This window comes from Idiotropiscis lumnitzeri, chromosome 20, assembly GCF_059441095.1.
Source record: "Idiotropiscis lumnitzeri isolate Australia: NSW breed Sydney's pygmy pipehorse chromosome 20, RoL_Ilum_1.0, whole genome shotgun sequence".
Lineage (NCBI taxonomy): Eukaryota > Metazoa > Chordata > Actinopteri > Syngnathiformes > Syngnathidae > Idiotropiscis > Idiotropiscis lumnitzeri.
Genome location: NC_142410.1, coordinates 11,203,842 through 11,223,638, shown reverse-complemented (window position 1 = coordinate 11,223,638; position 19,797 = coordinate 11,203,842). Strand labels below are relative to the sequence as shown.

General features: G+C 45.8%; 1 protein-coding gene across 1 annotated transcript; it reads left to right on the top strand.

Annotated features, from left to right (window-relative positions):
• Positions 1 to 1,969: 1,969 nt before the first annotated feature.
• On the top strand, positions 1,970 to 18,729 carry tbkbp1 (TBK1 binding protein 1). Its single transcript, XM_088283846.1, has 10 exons — positions 1,970 to 2,237; positions 8,224 to 8,478; positions 11,303 to 11,428; positions 12,383 to 12,487; positions 12,561 to 12,708; positions 12,808 to 13,010; positions 13,294 to 13,355; positions 14,808 to 14,923; positions 15,121 to 15,881; positions 16,286 to 18,729. The coding sequence occupies exons 2-10, from the start codon at positions 8,233 to 8,235 to the stop codon at positions 16,412 to 16,414; spliced, it is 1,896 nt and encodes a 631-aa protein (XP_088139972.1). The 5' UTR covers positions 1,970 to 2,237; positions 8,224 to 8,232; the 3' UTR covers positions 16,415 to 18,729.
• Positions 18,730 to 19,797: the final 1,068 nt, after the last annotated feature.

Sequence of the window (19,797 nt, the reverse complement as noted above, 5' to 3'; positions counted from 1 at the left end):
AGGGAACAATGTGTCCCGCTCGACATCACACACTCTCGTGTTATGTAAGCTGCTGCTGCTGCTGAGTCGGGATTGTCCTCACAAAGCCGCCGCCTTGTTGTTGTTCATCGAAACACGAGTGCGCGCACACGCAAGCTCATATAATCATCGTCATGTAACGTTTTGGATTTAAGTCGAGGTTCACGAAGCGTTTATTGTCGCGGGTCACATCAGGTCTTTTTTTTTTCCCACCGGGTGGGGGAGGGCGTGGTTGTTCAATACCAATGTACGCACCTCAGAAGGTAAATCACGCCCTTAAAAATAAGTATCGACCTCACACAACCTCATGACGATGACGACTGTCGTAAATACTGTCGTCGTATCATCATTGAAAAATCTCCAGTTGTTTATCTTTTGGAAACTCTCCACTGGGCCATTTTTGTTTGTGGGAGGGGGGGTTATACAACCCCCCCCCACACACACACACTTAGTAGTTTTCCATCAACCAGCATTCCTACAACTAGTCAGCTCAGATTCCCGCTGTCAGCGAGGCCTCACCAAGTGGCGTAACTGGACCACTACCAGCAATTTTCCAATTGGTTTGAAATTTGAACTCTACGTGGTCATTTTCAGGGATTTTTGGGATGTTTTGAAAATGCAGCCATCTTCACTTAGCAACACAAAATCTGTGAGGCATGTCTACCATGAGACCCCCCAAAAAAGTATCCGATGCAAAAAACAGGAATTTTAAAAATTCAGCCCCTGAAACCCGTTTCACTAGGCAGAGCCCCCTAGTGGCCGACATGTGTCACTGCAACAGCGCCCCTCCTGATGCATATCTTCGACTGGGTGCTTCATCTCATCTGGGGTGGGAACTAAAGGCGATGTCACACATGCAACAACTGCGGGTGAAGTATAGCGTGACAATTTACATATTTAGATCAAATATTTGTGTGGCCGACCACGTGCGAATAATTAATCCATTAAAAAGTATCCTGGTGCTGACATTTCTCTCCACACCTGACACCAAATCCACTTCTGTCCTCCCGGGATCAAGACAGTCACAGTTGTGTTGGATGACGGCACCGGTGAATGTCGTGTGCGTGTAAAATGATCTTTTCTTGGCAACAAGACCCCCGGAATGAATCAGTGAGGGAAAAAAAAAGGGATGAAGAACATCACAAGCGAGCAGGTTATATAGAGGCGCTTACATAAGAAACACCCACCAGTGTGTTATTTATTGTGCACGCTGCTGCGGGCTGGCTTGCTTGCTTGCTTTGCCCCCCAAAATAAAACCAAAAAAAAAAAAGTTGAAAGGAGGAACGGACGGAAGTCTTTGGACTATGAGGAGCAGACCCACCAAAAAAAAAAAAATAAAGCACAAAAAAGTCATGCCTGAAAACACCAGTGGTCTATCACAAGTAGACCCACAAAAAATATATATATATTTTTTAGTATTAACAATTTATTTCCCATGTCATTCGCATGTCATAAAATACACAGCAAGTCAGCCATTTTGGATTTAAGAGAACATTTTAGGGTCAAACAGAAAAAAAGAAATCAAAATTTCGTTTCAATTTCTTATTTCTCGGGGATTCTTTGTCGGAATGCTTTGACATTTCATCCTCCAATTCCAAGTTCACTCAGTGATGTAAAATTTGGTCGACAAAAAGTCTCAACAACTCATGCCTGGAAAAGACAGAGGAAGTCTGCCATTTTGGTTCGATGCTGCCATTTTTGGGTCAATTTTGGTCAGATGAATGTTTTGAAAATTCAGCCTCTTTCACTTCAATAACTTGTGAACCCGCAAAAAAACCCGCAAAAATCCACGAGTTGACTTTTGTGCAAACTGCATGTAGAAAATACGAAGTATTCTTAATGAACGTGGCGTCATCACCGGCGAGCGCGAGAGAGACTGACGCTGCTATTCGCGCGACATCATCAGCATCATCAGCCACCTCCTCCTACTCCTCCTTCTCGTCATCATCATCATAATCTTCATCATCATCGTCATCATCACAGCGCGATGTGAGGCTGAGGCGCGCCGCACACGAGCGACTACCGGCGGCGTGCTTGTGCTTGGCGCTCCCGCTCGCTTTTTTTCAGCTGCTCCGGAGAGCGAAAGAGAGGAGGAGGAGGAGAAGGAGGAGGAGGAGGAGGAGGGAGGAGCGGCTTTTCTCGCGCCGACGTGCCCGTTTGCCGCACGCTGCACCCGGCCATGGCCCCCACGGCGGATCGGTCCTGCACGGGAGCAGAACGTGAGTTTCAAATTTCCTCCTGTCTCTTAGCACCTCCACGTCGCTCGTGGACGCGCAGCCATGTTGGCTCGCTGTTGCAACGCACACTCGTGCACGCACGCGCGTCATGTCACGGTACAAAACGCTTCGACGACTATTTTTTTTTTTAGTGCACGACTGCAACATCAGGGAATGATATTTGCCAAGATGAGGAGGATGGAGAGCAGCACTCTGCAAAAGTAGCCCACGTTTGGCACGGTCGTAGTTTCAGGAAGGAGACAAAAAAAAGGAGCTCACAACATTTTTTTTTTGTAAGTCGTGAAGGTCACAAAGTTGGTTATGAATATGAACTTTGCGGGCATGATTGCTGACAAAAGACAAAACAAACGGAGGACTCAACTACTTGGGTTCGAGATCCTAACAGATCATAGAAAATCTGTGGATGGTGGGCAAATACGCCCTCTGGTGGTGAGGAGAAGCATAGCGAGAGCAATCCGACTGGATGCTGAGTTTGCGCTGGTGGGCAATACAGCCTCTAATTGACCCCCCCGCACGAATATATATAAATATATAAATGACATTTCTACTTTTACCAAGAGCCTCTAATTTTTTTTCAGTTTTACTTGAGTTGAGGTGCACAAGTATCTGTACTTTTACTCGAGTAGTGCTTTTGCGTCACTTGTGTTGTGTTGTGCGAGCCACTTCTGACTTGTTGTGCAATGTGTTCTCGTTGATGAGTTAGCGTAGCATGATGCTGCCAATGTCATTGATTTTTTTTGGATTGCCGAGGATTTGTCAGCTTTTATTTTGAGCTGCTTGATGCCAGCTGATCATTTGTGTGTGTGTGTGTGTGTGCCTGGCACTGACGCATTCAGGGTGAGAAAATTGCCACCTAAGCAGCAGATGTGTCGGCTCCGTCGAATGATGCTAAATCGCAGCACAGCTGTCGGCAAGCAGGCCTCGTTCTCGTTGCTCAGGTTGCTTCCGTTAACCACGTTTGCACCCAATTGGGTGGGGGGTGTTGGGGGGTTGTAGAGGGGGGGGGTTGTAGGGGGGTCTTGCAACACTGACGTGAAGCCGACAACAAATGTCTCTAGCACCCTGCGAGGTTAACTTGTGAACTGATAGTGACGGGAAGTTGTAAAGTCCGCTGCCGCCATCTAGTGGTAGAAGGTGTTCTTAGCTAGTTTTTAGCGCGTATCACAAAGCAATAAAAATTAATTAATTAATTAATTGAGGTTAAAAAAACTCGTCAAGTTAAACGTGAGCGACGAAAGCGTTGCTAAAGCGATCGCTAATAATGTAGCAGCGCGCTAGCTAGCGAGATGCGAAATTAACAGGGGGGCGGAGCTTAGACACTACATACAAGATCATTTATCTCACTCTGCTGCAGTAGCAGCAGCAGCAGCACCGCTGGACACACCACACACACTCTCACACATACTACACACACACACACACACACACGAAGAGGAAACATGGCGCACATCATTTCATTTTCCTCTCGTGTTCAACTCGCACTCAGAATGTCGCCCGCCCGCCTACCACTCGGCTCTCATAGTACAACGTGTGAGTAAGTACAAGCAAGACCTTTTACGTAAGACGTTCTGACAAACTCCAGAAGAAGAAAAGGAGAGACCCGGAATGTTGTCTTTGTATGAGAGGCCGTCTGGGACCTCATTGAGGCCGCGCTATTGAAACGCTCTCACACACGCAATTGAAATGTTGTCAAACGTGCAAGCGAAACATTATTCACTCACACACACAAATGTAACAAAGACTCTCACACTCGACTGAAATGTCACATTTACGAGTGAAACTCTCTCAGGAACACTACCAAAACGCTCTCGCATTCACACACACTACTGAAACACGTTTTTTTGCTCACACACGTGACAATGTTTTTTCTCACACATTACTGACCCACTCTCACTACTAAAGAACACCTCTCACACTCACTCACTAATGAATAATCTCATTCCTAGATAAAAACTCTCACACATGCACTACGGAAAACCGTCTCGCGTTAGTGAAATGCTCTCACACATTCTTTTTCCACTCGCATATTATGTTGAGATGCTCTCTCAAGTTTTACTTAAAAGCCCTTGGACAAACTTCTGGTTATGTTTTTGCCCACAAACACTGAAATGCACAGTAGTGATGCTCTCTCGGTAAAAAAAAAAAAATGAAGTCCTTCGATTTTGAAAGGTTTGCTCACGGGCACATTTCCAGAAATTGGCCCAAAATTCAAATTTTTAATTTTACTCTTGATGGGCAGGCAGGCCCGAATGGTCATTTCCCGTCACTTTCAAACCGTGCCACATTTCCCAGATGTTTCTCACTAGATTATGTTGGCAGCGTGGTGGATTTTCCGTCTCCCCGGCTCGAGTCCATCAATCGCCGTCTTTGAGCGCGCACGTGACATCCCGCCAGACAGTGGCAGTCTGGCGGCTCGCGCTGTGCGAAGAAAATGCTGACGCACGCGTCTCGAAGCTGCTCCGGTGCCAAAAGCGACTCTTTGATGATTTGTGGAAACAACACCTCCACCTCCACCAGCTTGAGTGGGAAGACGCTCGCGTGCATATTTGGGATCCGGCGCCTTTTTTTTTTTTTTTTTTTGATGTCGCGCTCGAGCAGCACAGTAGAGGTGCGGTTAACGTGTCTACCATAACATGAACGACTAAACAGTACCTTTTTTTTTTTTTTTTTTTAAATCTAAATGAGTTTTGTCATTGATTGGTGGCCGGTCCATTCTTCATCTATGTACGCATAAGTTGCCTGGCAACCAGTTTGGGAATTTTCATTTTCGTTTCGAGTTTTGTTTTTTAAATTGAGTTCATTTTAATGAATTTCCAGAGCTTGTGTTACTTGTGTTACTCAGAATTTTTTCTTTAAGTGCTTCGTTTAGGAAAGCCTTTATTAGGTTTAGTATTAGTTTGAGCTTTTTTGTGCGCAAGATTAAAAAAGATCAGATTTGTCTATACAAGCCCTTGGGTTGCCTGTCGAGCAGTGCACAGAGCTGATCTCGCCGAATCCGTTTGCCTCCTGAACGATATTCCGAGAGCAAGTTTCCAGGAGAGAGGACACGAGAGCGCCGTCGCTGCCGACGACACCTTTGTGAGTTACGAGCGAGCGGAGGGGCTCGAGAGCGGCAGCCGTCGCCGGGCGGCGCAACCTCCCGTCGCCATGGCGACCTGGAAAGAGGATAAAGTAGGCACCCGAGCAGGCGGGGCGGGCCGGGAGGAAGGAGGAGGAGGAGGAGGCGAGACAAAGAAAAGGCAGAGGAGGCAAGGCCGTCGCTCGCACGGCAAAGAACCTCGCCAAGGCCGAACGAAATGTTCCTTTGGAAGTCGGGAGGCGGGGGGGAGGAGCTTGTGCAAGTTTGATTGACACACGGTCAGAAAAAAAAAATCTATGGAGATGTTACAAGAATCTGGTTGCTAAGGAGACTACCTGACGGAATTTGTTGAGGTCCCAACGAACGGCTTAATTGTTATCAGCTGCTCAAATATTTGCAAATTGGCGACGGATGTGTCTTGATCATTTTTTATTTTGCCACAAAATGTTATTTTTGGAACAACTTTTGACGTGATATCTTCAGCCCATTTCTCTCCCCCCCCCCCGTTGGTTTCTGCAGCGATCGCTTGCGTGCACTTGCAGAAGAAATATCCACGCTCAGCAGGGAGCCGCATTTTTTTTTTTTTTTTTGGGAGTCTTGGGGGGAAAAAAAAAAAAAAAGCAGGTAACCCACTTGCCTGCCGCCGCTTGCTGGACGGCCCGCATTCCCGGCGGAGCCCCTAAAAATATCCACTTGAGTTATCCAGTAGGTCCTGGTCATGTTTTGTTTCATTATTGCTGATACAAAAAAATATCATCGTGGTTGGCCTCAAGGAAAAGAAAAGAAGGCAAGAGTAGCTGGTACAGGCTAATATCCGGAATTGAATTTGAAAAAACCGATACGAGCGCATTTTGATGATGCTGTCTAATGTCTGGAACGTGAAACTCAAGATCAGTCTGGTGACACCGTCTAATATCTGGAACGGAAGCACACTGACGTCGCCGTTCGTTCAAGTACTTCCCTGTCACGTCATTATTACTCGGATCGCTCATGCCACCCCGTGATCAACACACAGCAGGCCGATAAAGGAGAGGAACGGTGACCGGTCGCCATGGTTACCACAATACCAGCAACTGACACCGAGCAGATTCATATATCCTGTAATTGGCAGTCAACAATTCCTTTTAACATTTGCGTCTATGTACATTTCAGAGTTGGTGCACCTCACACTCCCACTCTAGAGTCAGGCTTCTCCAAACGCGCGCACACACACACACACACACACACACACAACATCCATTGCAGTGTGTGTGGCAGAGAGGGCGAACCAAACTATGTCCTTGGACAAGGACGCCGACACTCATCACACTTTGCCACAAAAGCGCATGTGCGACCACCACACACACACACACACACACACGTGTGGCCAATTTGCATTCAAAGTGTCTTTGTGTGACGACGTGTCGCTTCCTTCAAGCCGACATCAGTCATGTGCATGCGTGATGACTGCAGCTGCTCACCTCGATGCTTAATGCATGAAGTGGTACATACATAAAGCGTGCGCGTGGGCGTCTGCTGACGTGTGAACACGTGCGGGTGTGTGTAAAAAAATGCAGTTGTTTGTACATGTGTGCAGTTGGGCACGTGCGTGTAGAAAGTTTGTGCACGTGTACGCATGTACGTGCACAATTGTGTAGGAGGTGACGTCAGTTGGAATACAAGAGTGCAGTGAGAGAGTTTCTTGTTTTTGGGTATATGTGAGGACTTTTTCCCCCCCTCAACGTGTGTGAAAGGTTAGGATTTGCGCACTTGTTCTCCTGCGTCGACGGGCTGCACAAGTTCTGTGTGTGCGTCAAAAGGTTAGTATAGTTAACAACGAACACAATGCCTTTCAGAAAATGAAAACTGAAAGTAAGTACTCTTATGAAACTGACGAAAAGTAATAATAATCTGAGCAAAAATATCCTTCAGGGTTCATTTCGGTTTGGGTAGAGAAGAAGGAAGGTTTGAAAGCGGCATCCAAAGCACCATGGATGCTATTCGTTTGATTCGCGTGCCCGCAAACTGTGAAAGAACATTTGACGGATTCACTTAATAGGGTCAGAGAGGCGCTGCGTATGGATCCGCTGGATTGGATTCCAGCATCGATACTGGAGCCTCCGTGTTCCAAATATACACACACAGTAAAAGATTTGGCAAACAAATCAAGAACGTGTGTAACGGTTCATCGGATTACACGACGCCCGATCCCACTGAAGATGGGACATGGTGTAAAAAAATAAAAATAAAAAACAGAAACGCAGACTCGTCAGACCGCAGCTCGCTTTTCCACTTTGTGTCCGTCTACCGCAGATGAGTCGGCGATGTAATCTCATGAGAGCGGGTTTTGAGTGTTAAAACCTTTGATACATCTCCAAACAGCAAATGGATGAATAATCGTCACCCGTCGCTCCGCTTTGCCACATCCAACATGACGCCGATGTTGACGTACGCTTCAGCGCTCAAGGCGGGATGGACGTAAATACGACGTCGACGGATTTAGCCGCGTCCGCCGGCGTGTGTTCACCGGCAGGCGGGCCCGAGGGGGGGGGGGCCGCAGATGGCCTGATGCTGCACCGACGACGTGGAGGAAGCGGCAGACGAAAATAGCTGAGGGGGCGGCGGCTGACTCACGCCGCTGAGTGGCTGCAAGTCGCTGGCACCTTGTGACCAGTCAGCTGGCTCAGTGATGTCATCACAGGTGCTTCTGCTCATCCAGCCAATCAAAGATGCGTCTTTTTCAGCAGTGCGGTCGGTCCGCTTTTTGGGTGGATTTTCCTACTGGCAACATTGAAGGTCAAGAGTCTATCGAGTCCGTCATGCCAAATTTAGTAACCCTCAGATGTGCTTGCGATTCCTTTGAAAGCAAATTGGTTCATATTTAATGAGTGTGTGTGTGTGTGTGTTTAGGTTGAGGCCATGCAGTCTCTGTTTGGCGGCGGCGAGCTGGGCCTGCTGGGCGGGGCCGGCGAGGGGGGCGGGGGCCTGAAGGAGGACGGCTGCGGCGGCGTGGGGTGGCGTTCGCCGCCCCTTCCCGCCGACGACGTTTACTCTGCGTCGCACTTTGCCCTGATCGCCGCCTACCAGGACATCAAGGGCCGGCTGGGCGGCCTGGAGCGCGAGAACAGCAGCATCAAGAGGAAGCTGAAGCTCTACGAGATCAAGGTGAGCGTCTTACTTCCTGTTTTTGGGGCGGATCCGAGTACAAATGCGACATTTCGATAAGATCTTTTTCAACTTCCGTTTTTTCAACTTATTGAAGTAACAGGTGTACCTAATGTATCGTCCTTCCTTGTTCTTCTTCTGTGGTGTCTCTTGGGTGGTAGCGCCGCCAACTGATATTGATCAGCCACTGCAAATAAATTGAGGGTGGCCAGGTTTTGGGATGTTTTCTGCTGCCATCTAGTGGCGGGGGTCGGAAGTGCATGCATATCACATTAGCAAGAAAAAAAAAATTATGGACGGGTAACGGCTTGTGTTTTAGACAAAAAACAACTTTCAAGCCAAGGCACTTTTCTTTCAAGGCATGAGTATTCTTTGCCACCGCGGGGAATAAATCTCTTTGCTTTGTTTTCAACCGAGAGACCTATCACGCTCTTTCGACGTGAACAAAAAAAAAAAAGAGAGAGCCGGGAGGTCGTCACATGACTCACAGCCGATGGAAGACGCTCATTTTTCTTTGTGGCTCAGCACAACTCCTCTTCGCGCTTTATGAAAAACATGTTTGTTCGCCGACAATTTGAATCAAACTGTTGATGACCACGTCGTCAAGCTATTTTTGCGGCCATGAACAAAATATTAAATCAAAATACATTCCAATTCCATTTTTTTCTCCTGTGGCGCGTCAAAGAGACAGGACCTATTTTTCTGCCCATATGTGGAGTGCCGTGAGGTCTGCTCGTGTCTCGGCTCCATTTCAGTCCAACTGCAACGTTGCAACTTCAGCACCGCGGACAGAGCCACGGCTGCTCCGCGAGGGGTCCGCTTTCATCACCCCACCCACCCCAATTTGCTTTACAGCAATGAGCCCCATCCATGTAGGTGGTTGCCATAGCAACGCCGTCTCTATCTATCACAGCCAACTTCGGCGTGCGCGTCGTCATCGTCAACGTGGCCTAAGATGCCGTCACAAACCAAAACGAGGACTTCCTGGAAAAAAACACCAGCAGACTTTTTCTTTTTTTTTCCTGTTCTTTGTTCGTTCATTCCCGCACTCGACATCCTCCTCCAAATGGAAAACGGCCCCCCCCCCCTTTTTTTTTTTTCCTTCTCTCCCTCCCACGCCATTCCATTACGCTCGCTCTCGCCGTCGCCCCCCTGTGGAATTGCTGCACGCCAGCCCGCAAGCAAGAACTGCAATTGACTGGCAACCGGTCCAGGGGGTACTCCGCTTCGGGCCCAAATTCAGATGGGATAAGGGTGTGATAGAAAGCAGATAAAAAGCTTTAGCTGAGCAGTAAATTGTCCTCAAGACGCAACCCAAGTAATAAATAATAATCCACCGACAGGGACTAAAAAGATTTTTTTTTTTTTTATTTACTCGACAAGCGCACTACGCATAATCCTGTTAGCAAGTGTGCTCAAAGTCCACAGAGACAGATGAGTATTTAAGGGGGGGTGGGGGGGGGGTCCGCCTGAAGCTTCCCTCTCCATCACATGATTCACCACTTAAAAGAAAAAAAACATTTCGTGCTCAAGCTGCTCTCGTGTTTTACTTTCTTTTTGTTGGAGTTGAGTGTTTTTGGTGGTGTTGGTCTCCGGGGGCCCTCAGTGCCTTTCGCTGTTTAACTGAGCAAAGACAGGAAGGAGGCAGTTTGGCTAAATGGAAAAAGGTAGTTAAACGCAGTCCTCACGCGGCCGGCGCACAGAGCGGGAAAGAGAAAGAGAGAGAGAAAAAAAATAAATAAATAAATAAAAATAAAATGCCCCAAGCTGACGGAAGGCATTCTAAATGCAAATGTGCTCGTTTATGTTGCTTACATAACACGTCTCTCATGTCGTCAAACGAGTCCACTTTAACTCTCCGACTGCACTCATGCACACGTCGCACAACGCAGCACTCATCTAATATATGCTGGATGGACACGATTGGTGCGAGTTAAGTGTGTTTTGTGGACGTGGATGAGGAAGTTGGAAGTCCTATCAATGTTTTTATTTTTTTAATTTTCGCTTTTATTCTAAAATTTAGAAGAAAAAAAAAATTGGGCTCCTTTCAGGTGTGTGTGACTTGGCCACCGGGGGCAGTATAATACAAGCATGCCGACACAAACAAAGACGAGTTTCACAACTACTTTAAGTGACCCAGTAAGATGCAGTAATTGTACTCATTCTTTGCGGAGGATAAAGAATTTATGCTTGCCAGAATTGAAAAGTTTTCTTAAAAATGTCCATTCTGCTACTTTGTTCAAATACAAACCAGAAAATAAAGCAACTATGTCGTTATAAGTAGCAAGCCATTATTTGTTCTCCCCAAAGAGAAACTGACAGTCGCAACACGTGTACCGCGAGTTGTTTTTCACCACGGAGCTCCGTCAATGGACCACGCAGTCACGGCGCGTGGACTCACACTTGAAATATATGCAAAGCACTACACCCCCATGTGTCGAAGTATGTTACACACACACACACACACGCACGCATGAAAAAAAAAAATCCAGTCTATTTTTGCACAGAGTCCAAAGAAAAACAAATGCAAGAGGAATCGAGTAGCTTTATGATTTTGGTGCACATTTTTTGTACAACCGAGCACCAGAGTTATCGTTTTTTTTTTTGCATTTTCCATTGTTTTCAAGGTTAGGTTCTATTAGTTCACATATTTTTATTATTTTTATTGATTTATTGCAAAATTAAATGAAAACAAGATCAGCGAGTGTTGCGTAGTAAAACCTCAACAAATAACCCCCCCCCAAAAAATCAATTTTTAGATCAAATGTGATTTGTTTTGGGCATTTGGCACGTTCTAACGCATTCTCGTGGCGTGTGTTTTCAGTTCCCGATGATCAGCGAGTTCGGCGAGGACGCCAACTCGTACTGCTCCTTCGAGAGCAAAGAGACGGCGCTGCTGCACTCGGAGAACGACAACCTGCAGCAGAGGGTCAACATCCTGACCCATGAGGTGGGGAGGCCACCACGTTTCGAAAAGATACAATGACATTTATTTATTTATTTTTGGGCGATGCGAGAGTTGAAATAGCAGGATAAGATTCCTGAAGGACAGAGGAAGGATGAAGGCAAGACGGCTAAAGTTGCAGGTGGGGTGCAGGAAAGAGTTTAAGAACAGTCACGACCGCTAGAGGGCGATAGAGAGCAACATAAATGTCAGATGTTGCCATTTTTTTTTATGTTTGGGCACTTGCTGGGCTCAAACTGAAGACCAGGTTTGATTTAGGTCCAGGGTTCGAATAGTTTGGGATATTTCATAATAGTGCCTTTTTATTTCATTTGGACTTTTGTTTCTTTAATTCAGTTAGTTTGTTGGTAGAGCAAGTTCGTTCGTTTTTATTAGCTTTCATTTGTCCGAGAATGCTTCCTTTTAGTTTATATTTATATCATTTGTTTTTCCACAATTGGCGATTTATGGTTGATTATGCTATATATATATATATATATATTTTTTTAATTTTATTTTTGTTACTTTTTTGCAAATGCTTGAATTCCCTTATCTTTACTTTTATTAGTATATTTTTTTCATCCTATATTTTATGCTTTGGTTGCGACTGAGCAAGATTGGATGACTTGACTTCTGGCATATCCTGTCGCTGGAGTTTTTATTCAACAGAAGAATAAAGCGAAAAGCACCCGGCGCATGTTCGGCTCCTGACTGACTCGCGTGGAGCGAGTCTTCTAATGAGGGCGCGCTGCAAACAAGGCAAAGCGTCCTGGGACGCGTTAAGTGTTGAATGTGATGAACATATTGGAGCTGCGGCGTGTCCTAAAAGGACCTCCTCCTCTTACGCAACATCTCCCTCGCTGCATTGCTGGCCTCTTTCTCGTTGCCTCACTTTTTCTTCTTCTTTGGTGGAGAAGTTGGACAAAGTGGAGTAAAAGTGTGCCGCGTTTGCTCTCTCAGCTGCAGAAGAGGAAAGAGCGCGAGGAGCAGCTGGAGGACGTGATCCAGGCCTATGAGAAGATCCACATGGAGAAGAGCAACCTCCAGAGGGACCTGGACAAGATGGTCTCTGTTCGCTGGTGTCGGCCCGGGTCGTGTGGCCGTCGCTGTTGATCATGTGACCTCTATGTGCTTTCAGACGGGCCTGGTGGAGAAGCACGTGGAGCGCATCCTGGGCCTGGAGGTGGCGCTCCGGCAACGAGACAATTCTCTGCACAAGCTCAACGTGCAGCTGCACAGCAAAGACATGCAGTACTTGCAGCTGCACGCGGGGCCCGAGGCGCACAGTGAGTGCGAGCGCCGTCCCAATACTTGAGTCCAAATGGCTCATTTGTGCTTCCCGCTCAAGTCCAAACTCCCTTCATCTTTGTTTTGTTTCCATCCAGTGCTGGATTGTCCCGCCATGACGCTGCAGAGCTCGCGCAGCCTGGACGCGCTGTCCGACCTGAAGGTGCAGCGGCTGGAGGCCGAGCTGGAGGGGGCGCGGCACGAGGCGCAGGGGGCGTGCCAGCGGGAAGAGGAGCTCAAGGCGCAATGCGAGCGCCTCAAGGAGGACGTGAGGCAGCTCCAGGGCGGCCAGCGGGACAGGGTGAGGCACAGCGAGTTGTTTTGTCCCCTTGGAAGCTTTAAACGACAGCGTGAGCACCAACGTTGCAGCAACACATATAGACAAGACATTCTTCATCCTCTGAGACTAATATTAGTGCTGTACTGAGGACCCGAGAGAGGAGCTGAATTATAAAAATTCCAAATGAACAATATATCTGTGCCTGTCTTATACTGCCCCCATGTGGCCAAGAGGAGAAGCACTATTAAATTATTTTCTTTTTAGGCCTTCCACCCAAAAATCATTTCACACTCTACTTTGGCAGGAGATGTCGTCGCCGTGCAAGCAGTGCGACGTGGAGTGGATCAAGAAGGTGGGAGACGAGCAGTAAGTGAGGGGAGGGGGGGGGGGTGCGCGCAAGCATGGATCGAGATGTAAAACAGGGTAGGGCAAAGTATGGCCAGCAGTCCCGTAACATTTCTTCAGGTGCACTTTTATCTCTCATTCAAAATGTTTTCCCAAAAAAAATAATTTTGGCTGGAAATAAGAAAACAAAAATGAAATTGGCGAAAGCGAAAGGAAAAAAAAAAAAAAAAAAAAAGACCGCAGGTACCTGAGTGAGTTGACTCCCACTCAGCGAAAGCCAACAAAGGTTTTGAAGGGTAGAAGCATGAAAGTAAAGTTCTAGTGTGTGTGTGTGTGTGTGTGTGTCACGCTTCTTTTCTTCTTTCTTTCCAGGCCGCTTAGTTTTACTCACTGCTTTCACATCCTCCCACTGAGAGCCCCCCCAGAAGCCTTCTTGGAATTTGGAGCGTTTAGTGTAAACGGCACAACTCATTTTTCGGAGCAAATAGGAATTAGCGGCAAGAGAGCACTTTTTTTTTTTTTTTTATTGCTGCAGACTCACTCTGGCACTTTTTAAGACAAATGTAAAATTTTGCTGTATTTTGTAGTAAATGTATTGACACATTTTTTTACTTTTTAATCCCAAAACTTTTGTCAAATCTCCACTAAACTTTTTTTTCATGTGCCTAACTACTTTTGAATCCTTTATTTTTTTTCCGAAAACTGCCGTTGAAATTTTCACGTGTCCCAATACTTTTGTCCATCCTGTAGCCTAGAGCGGCATTTATTCATTTTACAACCGAAGGAAATTATTTGTAAAACAAGTAATTGTGAAAACAAAAGTGTGTGTGGTTGATAAGTAAGCAAGACCACAAAAAAATAAAAGAGCCCCCGTGGAGGACGTTGGAGGTTGAGATGTGATTCATCTCAGACTGGCCACTAAACAACCACTAGTGGGCGTGATGACATTTTTTGTTGTTTTGTTTAAAGTGGAAAACGCAACAATGAAAAAAAAGAAAAGAAAAAAATCAACATGGTTAATCAATTTTTTTTTTACCACTTTAAAAATGACGGGACTGTCGATAAAGCAAATGCTCGGTGGGCCAGATTAAAGAACGGAGCCATACTTTGTCCACCCCTGCTCTAACGTCCTATTAAAAAAAAAAATTCTTTAATTGAATGACTTTTTTATTAGAAAGCAATAAGGACGATTGTAAAAAAAAATAATAGGAAAGTAGTAATTTATGTCAAGGAAGTACGTTCAAGTGATATGTTTATTTATTTCTTTTCAGGCGGAGTTACGTTTAGTCTGGGTTGTTAATGGGTGTTATCATCTGTAAGCCATTTTGTTTTTTACGGACGGTCTTTGTAGGATGAGTTAGAAAATGAAATCACACACACCGTGTAGCGTCGTTTGACTGTATTACAAATTGACGTTCAATGATGAGAAGGCGTCCATACGTGCGTCTCGCTCTTGTTATTTTTCCTCCCCAGGGTCAACCTGGCGCTGGCCTACACGGAGTTGACGGAGGAGCTGAGTCGCCTGCGAGCGCTGAGCTCCAAGCAGACGGAGATCCTGAGGAAAGCCTCGCAAGAGCAGCACAGTCCGGGTGAGACACCCGCAAACGCGCACACACCAGTAGCCGCTTGAAGCTCACACGGATCGCACTCGATGAAGTGAACGATGTTCAACGGGCAGTTCGGAGCGTCGACACCTCCACCCATCTGATGGCAGAGATCAAGTTTCCTTTTTCAGGAAACGTCACACGTACATGTAGAAAGTCTGTTTCTGTTTTTTTGGTTGCAGTCCAGCTGCACTCGCCCATCCACCACCAGCGCCACTCGCCCGGCTCGCAACGGCACTCGCCCATCTCTCAGCGCCACTCTCCGGTGGCGCCGCAGCCGCCCGCGCACCACTCGCCCATCCAGCAGCGGCGCTCGCCCGTGCTGCAACGCCTCTCGCCCGACACGCACCGCCGCTCGCCCCTGCTGGACGTCAGCGAGGCGGGCCCGGCCTCGTACTCGTGCCGCCCGCCCAGCCAGCACCTGCGCGCCAGCTTCCAGGGCCGCCGCAGCTACTCGGAAGTGACCGACCCGTCGGCCTACCAGTGCCCGCCGCGCTTCTCCTTGGACCCCGTGTCCACGCTGCCTAAGCCCCGCCCCTTTGTGGAGGGCTACTCCAAACAGACGCCCCAGCACTCGCCTCACGGCGGGCTGCAGCACAGAGGGGCGTCGTCGCCACACCAGGGCGGCGCCGGCGGGGGCGACGAGAGCGCCATGCGGCACCCGAAAGAGATGCCCTTTCCCTTGCGCTTTGAGCCGCCGCCGCCCTCTACGCCGGCACCGCCCCCGCAGTCCTCCGAAGACGAGGAGGAGTGGACCTGCTCGCATCTCATCAGCCCACCCAGGACGCTAGGCGTGCTCTCCGCCGCCGTGCCCGGGGCCACCATGAGGGGTCCGGCGTCCTGCTCAACCTTCCCCGCCACGCAATGCGCCAACGCCCTGGGCTGCCACCCCCAGCCCGGCTACATATCGGCCGAGCACGCTCAGTCGTGGCCCTCCATCAACGTGAGTGTTGACCCTCCTTCTTTGCGTTTGCATTTCCGCGCGCCGGCCTTGTTAGCCTGCTAACAATCGTCAATAATCGTATCGACTGAAAATGTCGGAAATATGAAGTCGTTCAATGACGAGGAGGAGAACGTAGCAGCAGATGTGCCGAAACACCTCGGACGTACGAAGCGCATCTTACACAGACGTGACGCTTGACGCTAACGTTGCCCGCGGCGTCCATGTTTTGCTTCGAGGCGATAGCGTGGGCTCAGACGGAGCGTGAGTGAGTCATTATCGACTCGTCGGGTCTATTTCCACGTGCGCCCGAGCGGTTGCGGTGACTCATACGAGAGCGAGCGCGATGCGTGAAGACGGTTGCTGACCACGACGGCGTCTAACCGGCCACCTGTGTCGCTCGGCAGCTCTGGATGGAGACGGAGGAGAGCGACGTCCGCAGCTGCCCGCTATGCCAGCTGATGTTCCCCGTCGGTTACCCTGACGACGCCCTCATCAAGCACATTGACTCCCACCTGGAGAACAGCAAGATCTGATCGCCATGGCGACCGGAGGACCAACGTCAGAGGGTTGCAGGAATTTATTTTTATTTATTTATTTATTGAAACTAAAACCAGCAAGTGGGGATGGAATTTTTTTTCCGAATGTTGCTGGGGAATTCTTGAGCGCAATTTAACGAGAAGGTAGATTCAAGCTGATTTTTTTATTTTGTCTTCCCCGGTTTATTCCGATGAATTGCCGTGAATCGCCACGGCGAGTTTCCAGTCCTGCGGAATTTTGCAACCCTCCGACCCAAGCGAGACGGCCACTTGTGTTTTTTTTGTTTTGTCGCTTCCCGATGCACGGCTCCATTTTTTCGGATTTGTGAGTCCCGTTCCGTGCTTTTTGCTTTTCTTTTCCAAATGTTTCGTTTGACGAATCGCGACGATCCAAGTGGCTCTGCATGTTGGTGTCACCTTCACCGTCCAAGCTTTAAAGACGATGCGTCCGGCATGAGACATGAACATTTGTACTCACGTTATACCTTTTACGCTTGCGGCCTGTTTGAAGAAAAACAAAAACAAAAAAAAGGATCTTGGCACTTTATGCCAGTTTTTAGTCTCTGCTGTGTGTCTGTCTCAAGCCCCCATTATATACATTAAAATATTATTTATATTGTAAATCTTTCAAGGCAAAAAAAAAAAAAAAAAAGAAAACGATTTATATTTTTGCAGCACGTTTGAGGCTGGTGTCACAAACGTTCACACACTGTACAGAAAAACACAGACGAGGAACACTGGGAGTCTTCCTAAAAAAAAAAAAAAAAAGAAAAAAAAGAAAAACACGATGGACAAAAGTATTGGGTCAGTTCAATCCAGGGTTGGGCAAACTGTTTTTGGTTTTAAGATGGTTTAAAAAAAAAAAGAAAAAAAAAAAAAAAAAAAGCTCCCGGAAATGCATACTATGTAACCGAGTGTATTTTTTGAAATTGTATTTAAAATGTCATTTTAATTACCCAACTATATATGACGATGTAAATTAAAGAATGTATATGTAAATGTGTTTATTTTATTAAACTGGTTTCAATCGTACTGTTAATAAATGACTAATTATTTCACCAATTATTTACTTAAGTCAGAATATTAAACGCAAATATTTAAAAGTTTGGGGGTTGCATCAGAGTTTTTGGTGGTTCCCTAATATTATAATAATAATAATAAATAAATAAATAAATAGCAGTGTATTTACTAATGGGAATATATATTTTTTATTGTACTTTACGTTTAATTATTAATATTATTATTTGATTGATAAAATTAAACCTTAAAAAAAAATATCCCTGACATCTGAACTTCCAAACAGCCCAAAAAAACACATTTTTTTGCCAACTTCCCGAAGGTTGTCCCAATACTTCTGTCCATCTAGTGTACCCACACACCACAATGTCGGCCCGACTGCCCGTTTCAACAGCAAAAAAAAAACAACTTTTTTTTTAAATTGTCAAGTGTTTCGAGGCGAAACTTGTTCTTGATCTGCTGGTGAACCTTGATAACGACAACTGATGTCAGCTCATCTGAGGTTTTGTCGGTCACATGAGCACTTCCGGCCGATTAGCGATGCTCTCTTGGCAGAGTTTTTTTTTTTTATTGCCACTCATCATGTCGTGTCAGCAAAAAAATTAGGTTTAGTAACGTTTGCTGGTGTGAAGATCCCAAAGTTACAAATCAACATTCCCGCACCTTGCCCTTATTTCTGAAAAGTCTTTTTAAATTTTTTTTTTTTTTTTAAGGGCTACTTTGCTGCCATGATGACATCACTACAGCTGATGCGAGCGTCCACATTTTTTTTTTAATGGCCAACAATTATGCACGGATTTTCACTATTCAGTGTTTTTTTTTCGCAATTGTCCTAAATCGTAAAAAGAAATCTGTCTTAGATAATAAATTTGTTGTTGATCAGCGTAATCGGACCTCATCGGAAAAGGTGGACTTCCTCCACTTGGGCTCGATGATCACAATGCGTTGACTTCGCTCGTCACTTCAACTTTTCTCCCAAACTTTATTACGAAGACGTGTACCAATTATCATCCCTCAATACGATTTATTATTTTCAGTGCCGCCAACATGAAGAAACTTGCGTCTTGGTTTCTTTTCTTTTCTTTCATCCTTTCTACGTTGACTCAGGAGAACTCCAAAAGAAAGCCAAGCAGAGGAACAGAGCATGCTTTCCCACGACGTTTCGCTCACTCAGGAGACAAAACGGCTTTTCCCCGATTGTGATGTTGTTTCGCAACGGGACATCTCAATGTCACTTTTTGCTTTTTCTGCTTTTCTGTAAATAGTCCAACCAATAAACTTGCACTGAAACTCGCCTCCTCGGCTCCATTAAATTTCAATTCGCTTTTCAAAAACAATTTGTACTTTTGTATTTTTTTTTCCACATTTGCAGCTTTTTGGAGTGACTTGGGACTCAACAGCACAATAACTTTACAAGATTCCAGTCAGGCCGCACATACAGTGGATATAAAAAGTCTACACACCCCTGTCCAAATTGCGAATTTAATGTTAGACAAGATTAAGCACGCGTCAGCCAACATTTAAAGTCAATCTACACTTCAGAGGTGCTTTGGTTGGAACATTTTTTTTTCGCGTCTGATAAATTTGAACTAGTTGTGCCCTTGTTTGATCTCCATCAAGTTCATCATTAGCGAGGTTTGTTAATATGCAGCAGAGGGGAGGAGATTTGTTTGTTTTCGGCACACATTTTCAACGACCCCAACGAGGCACCTTGGATGTTTTTTTTGTTCTTCTCTCGCTAAATTTGGTTTGCACATTTTAAGAAGCGGCCCGCTAACCTCAGGAAGAGGAAAATGTGATAAAGTTCACCACCCATCCGGGCCACAAAACCACACGCGACCATTTTGAACTGCAAGCATGGAAATGTTCCATCGGCTGAATGCTAAAATATGTCAAAGTGTCAAGTGCATGTAAAACATCTATGAGTTGATTTTAATAAAGAAATAATTAGTCCACATTTGAAATAAATTGTTCATAATTCAAAACACATTTGCTGTAGATCAGGTAAAAAAAAAAATATTTGAATTATATAATTAATTCTCATTTTTTAAATTCTATTCACAATTAATTGAATTCTTCATTAACCGATATTATTTAATAAGATCAATAAAAAATAATCACAGATACATAAAGTTGAAATGCATGCAAAGTATTTCAAATATTTCAGAAATATTCAATGAAATAAATTTTTGGGGAATATCTTCCATACGTAAATGTAAAATTATTTCGATAATATTATCGTATTATTCGAAATCAATTAAGCATATGAATTAATAAATCAAGACAACAAATTATATCCAGACAAAGCGTTTTAAGGAGCCAATTTTAAGGGAAAAAAAACAAAATTCCGAGAAGTATAACTT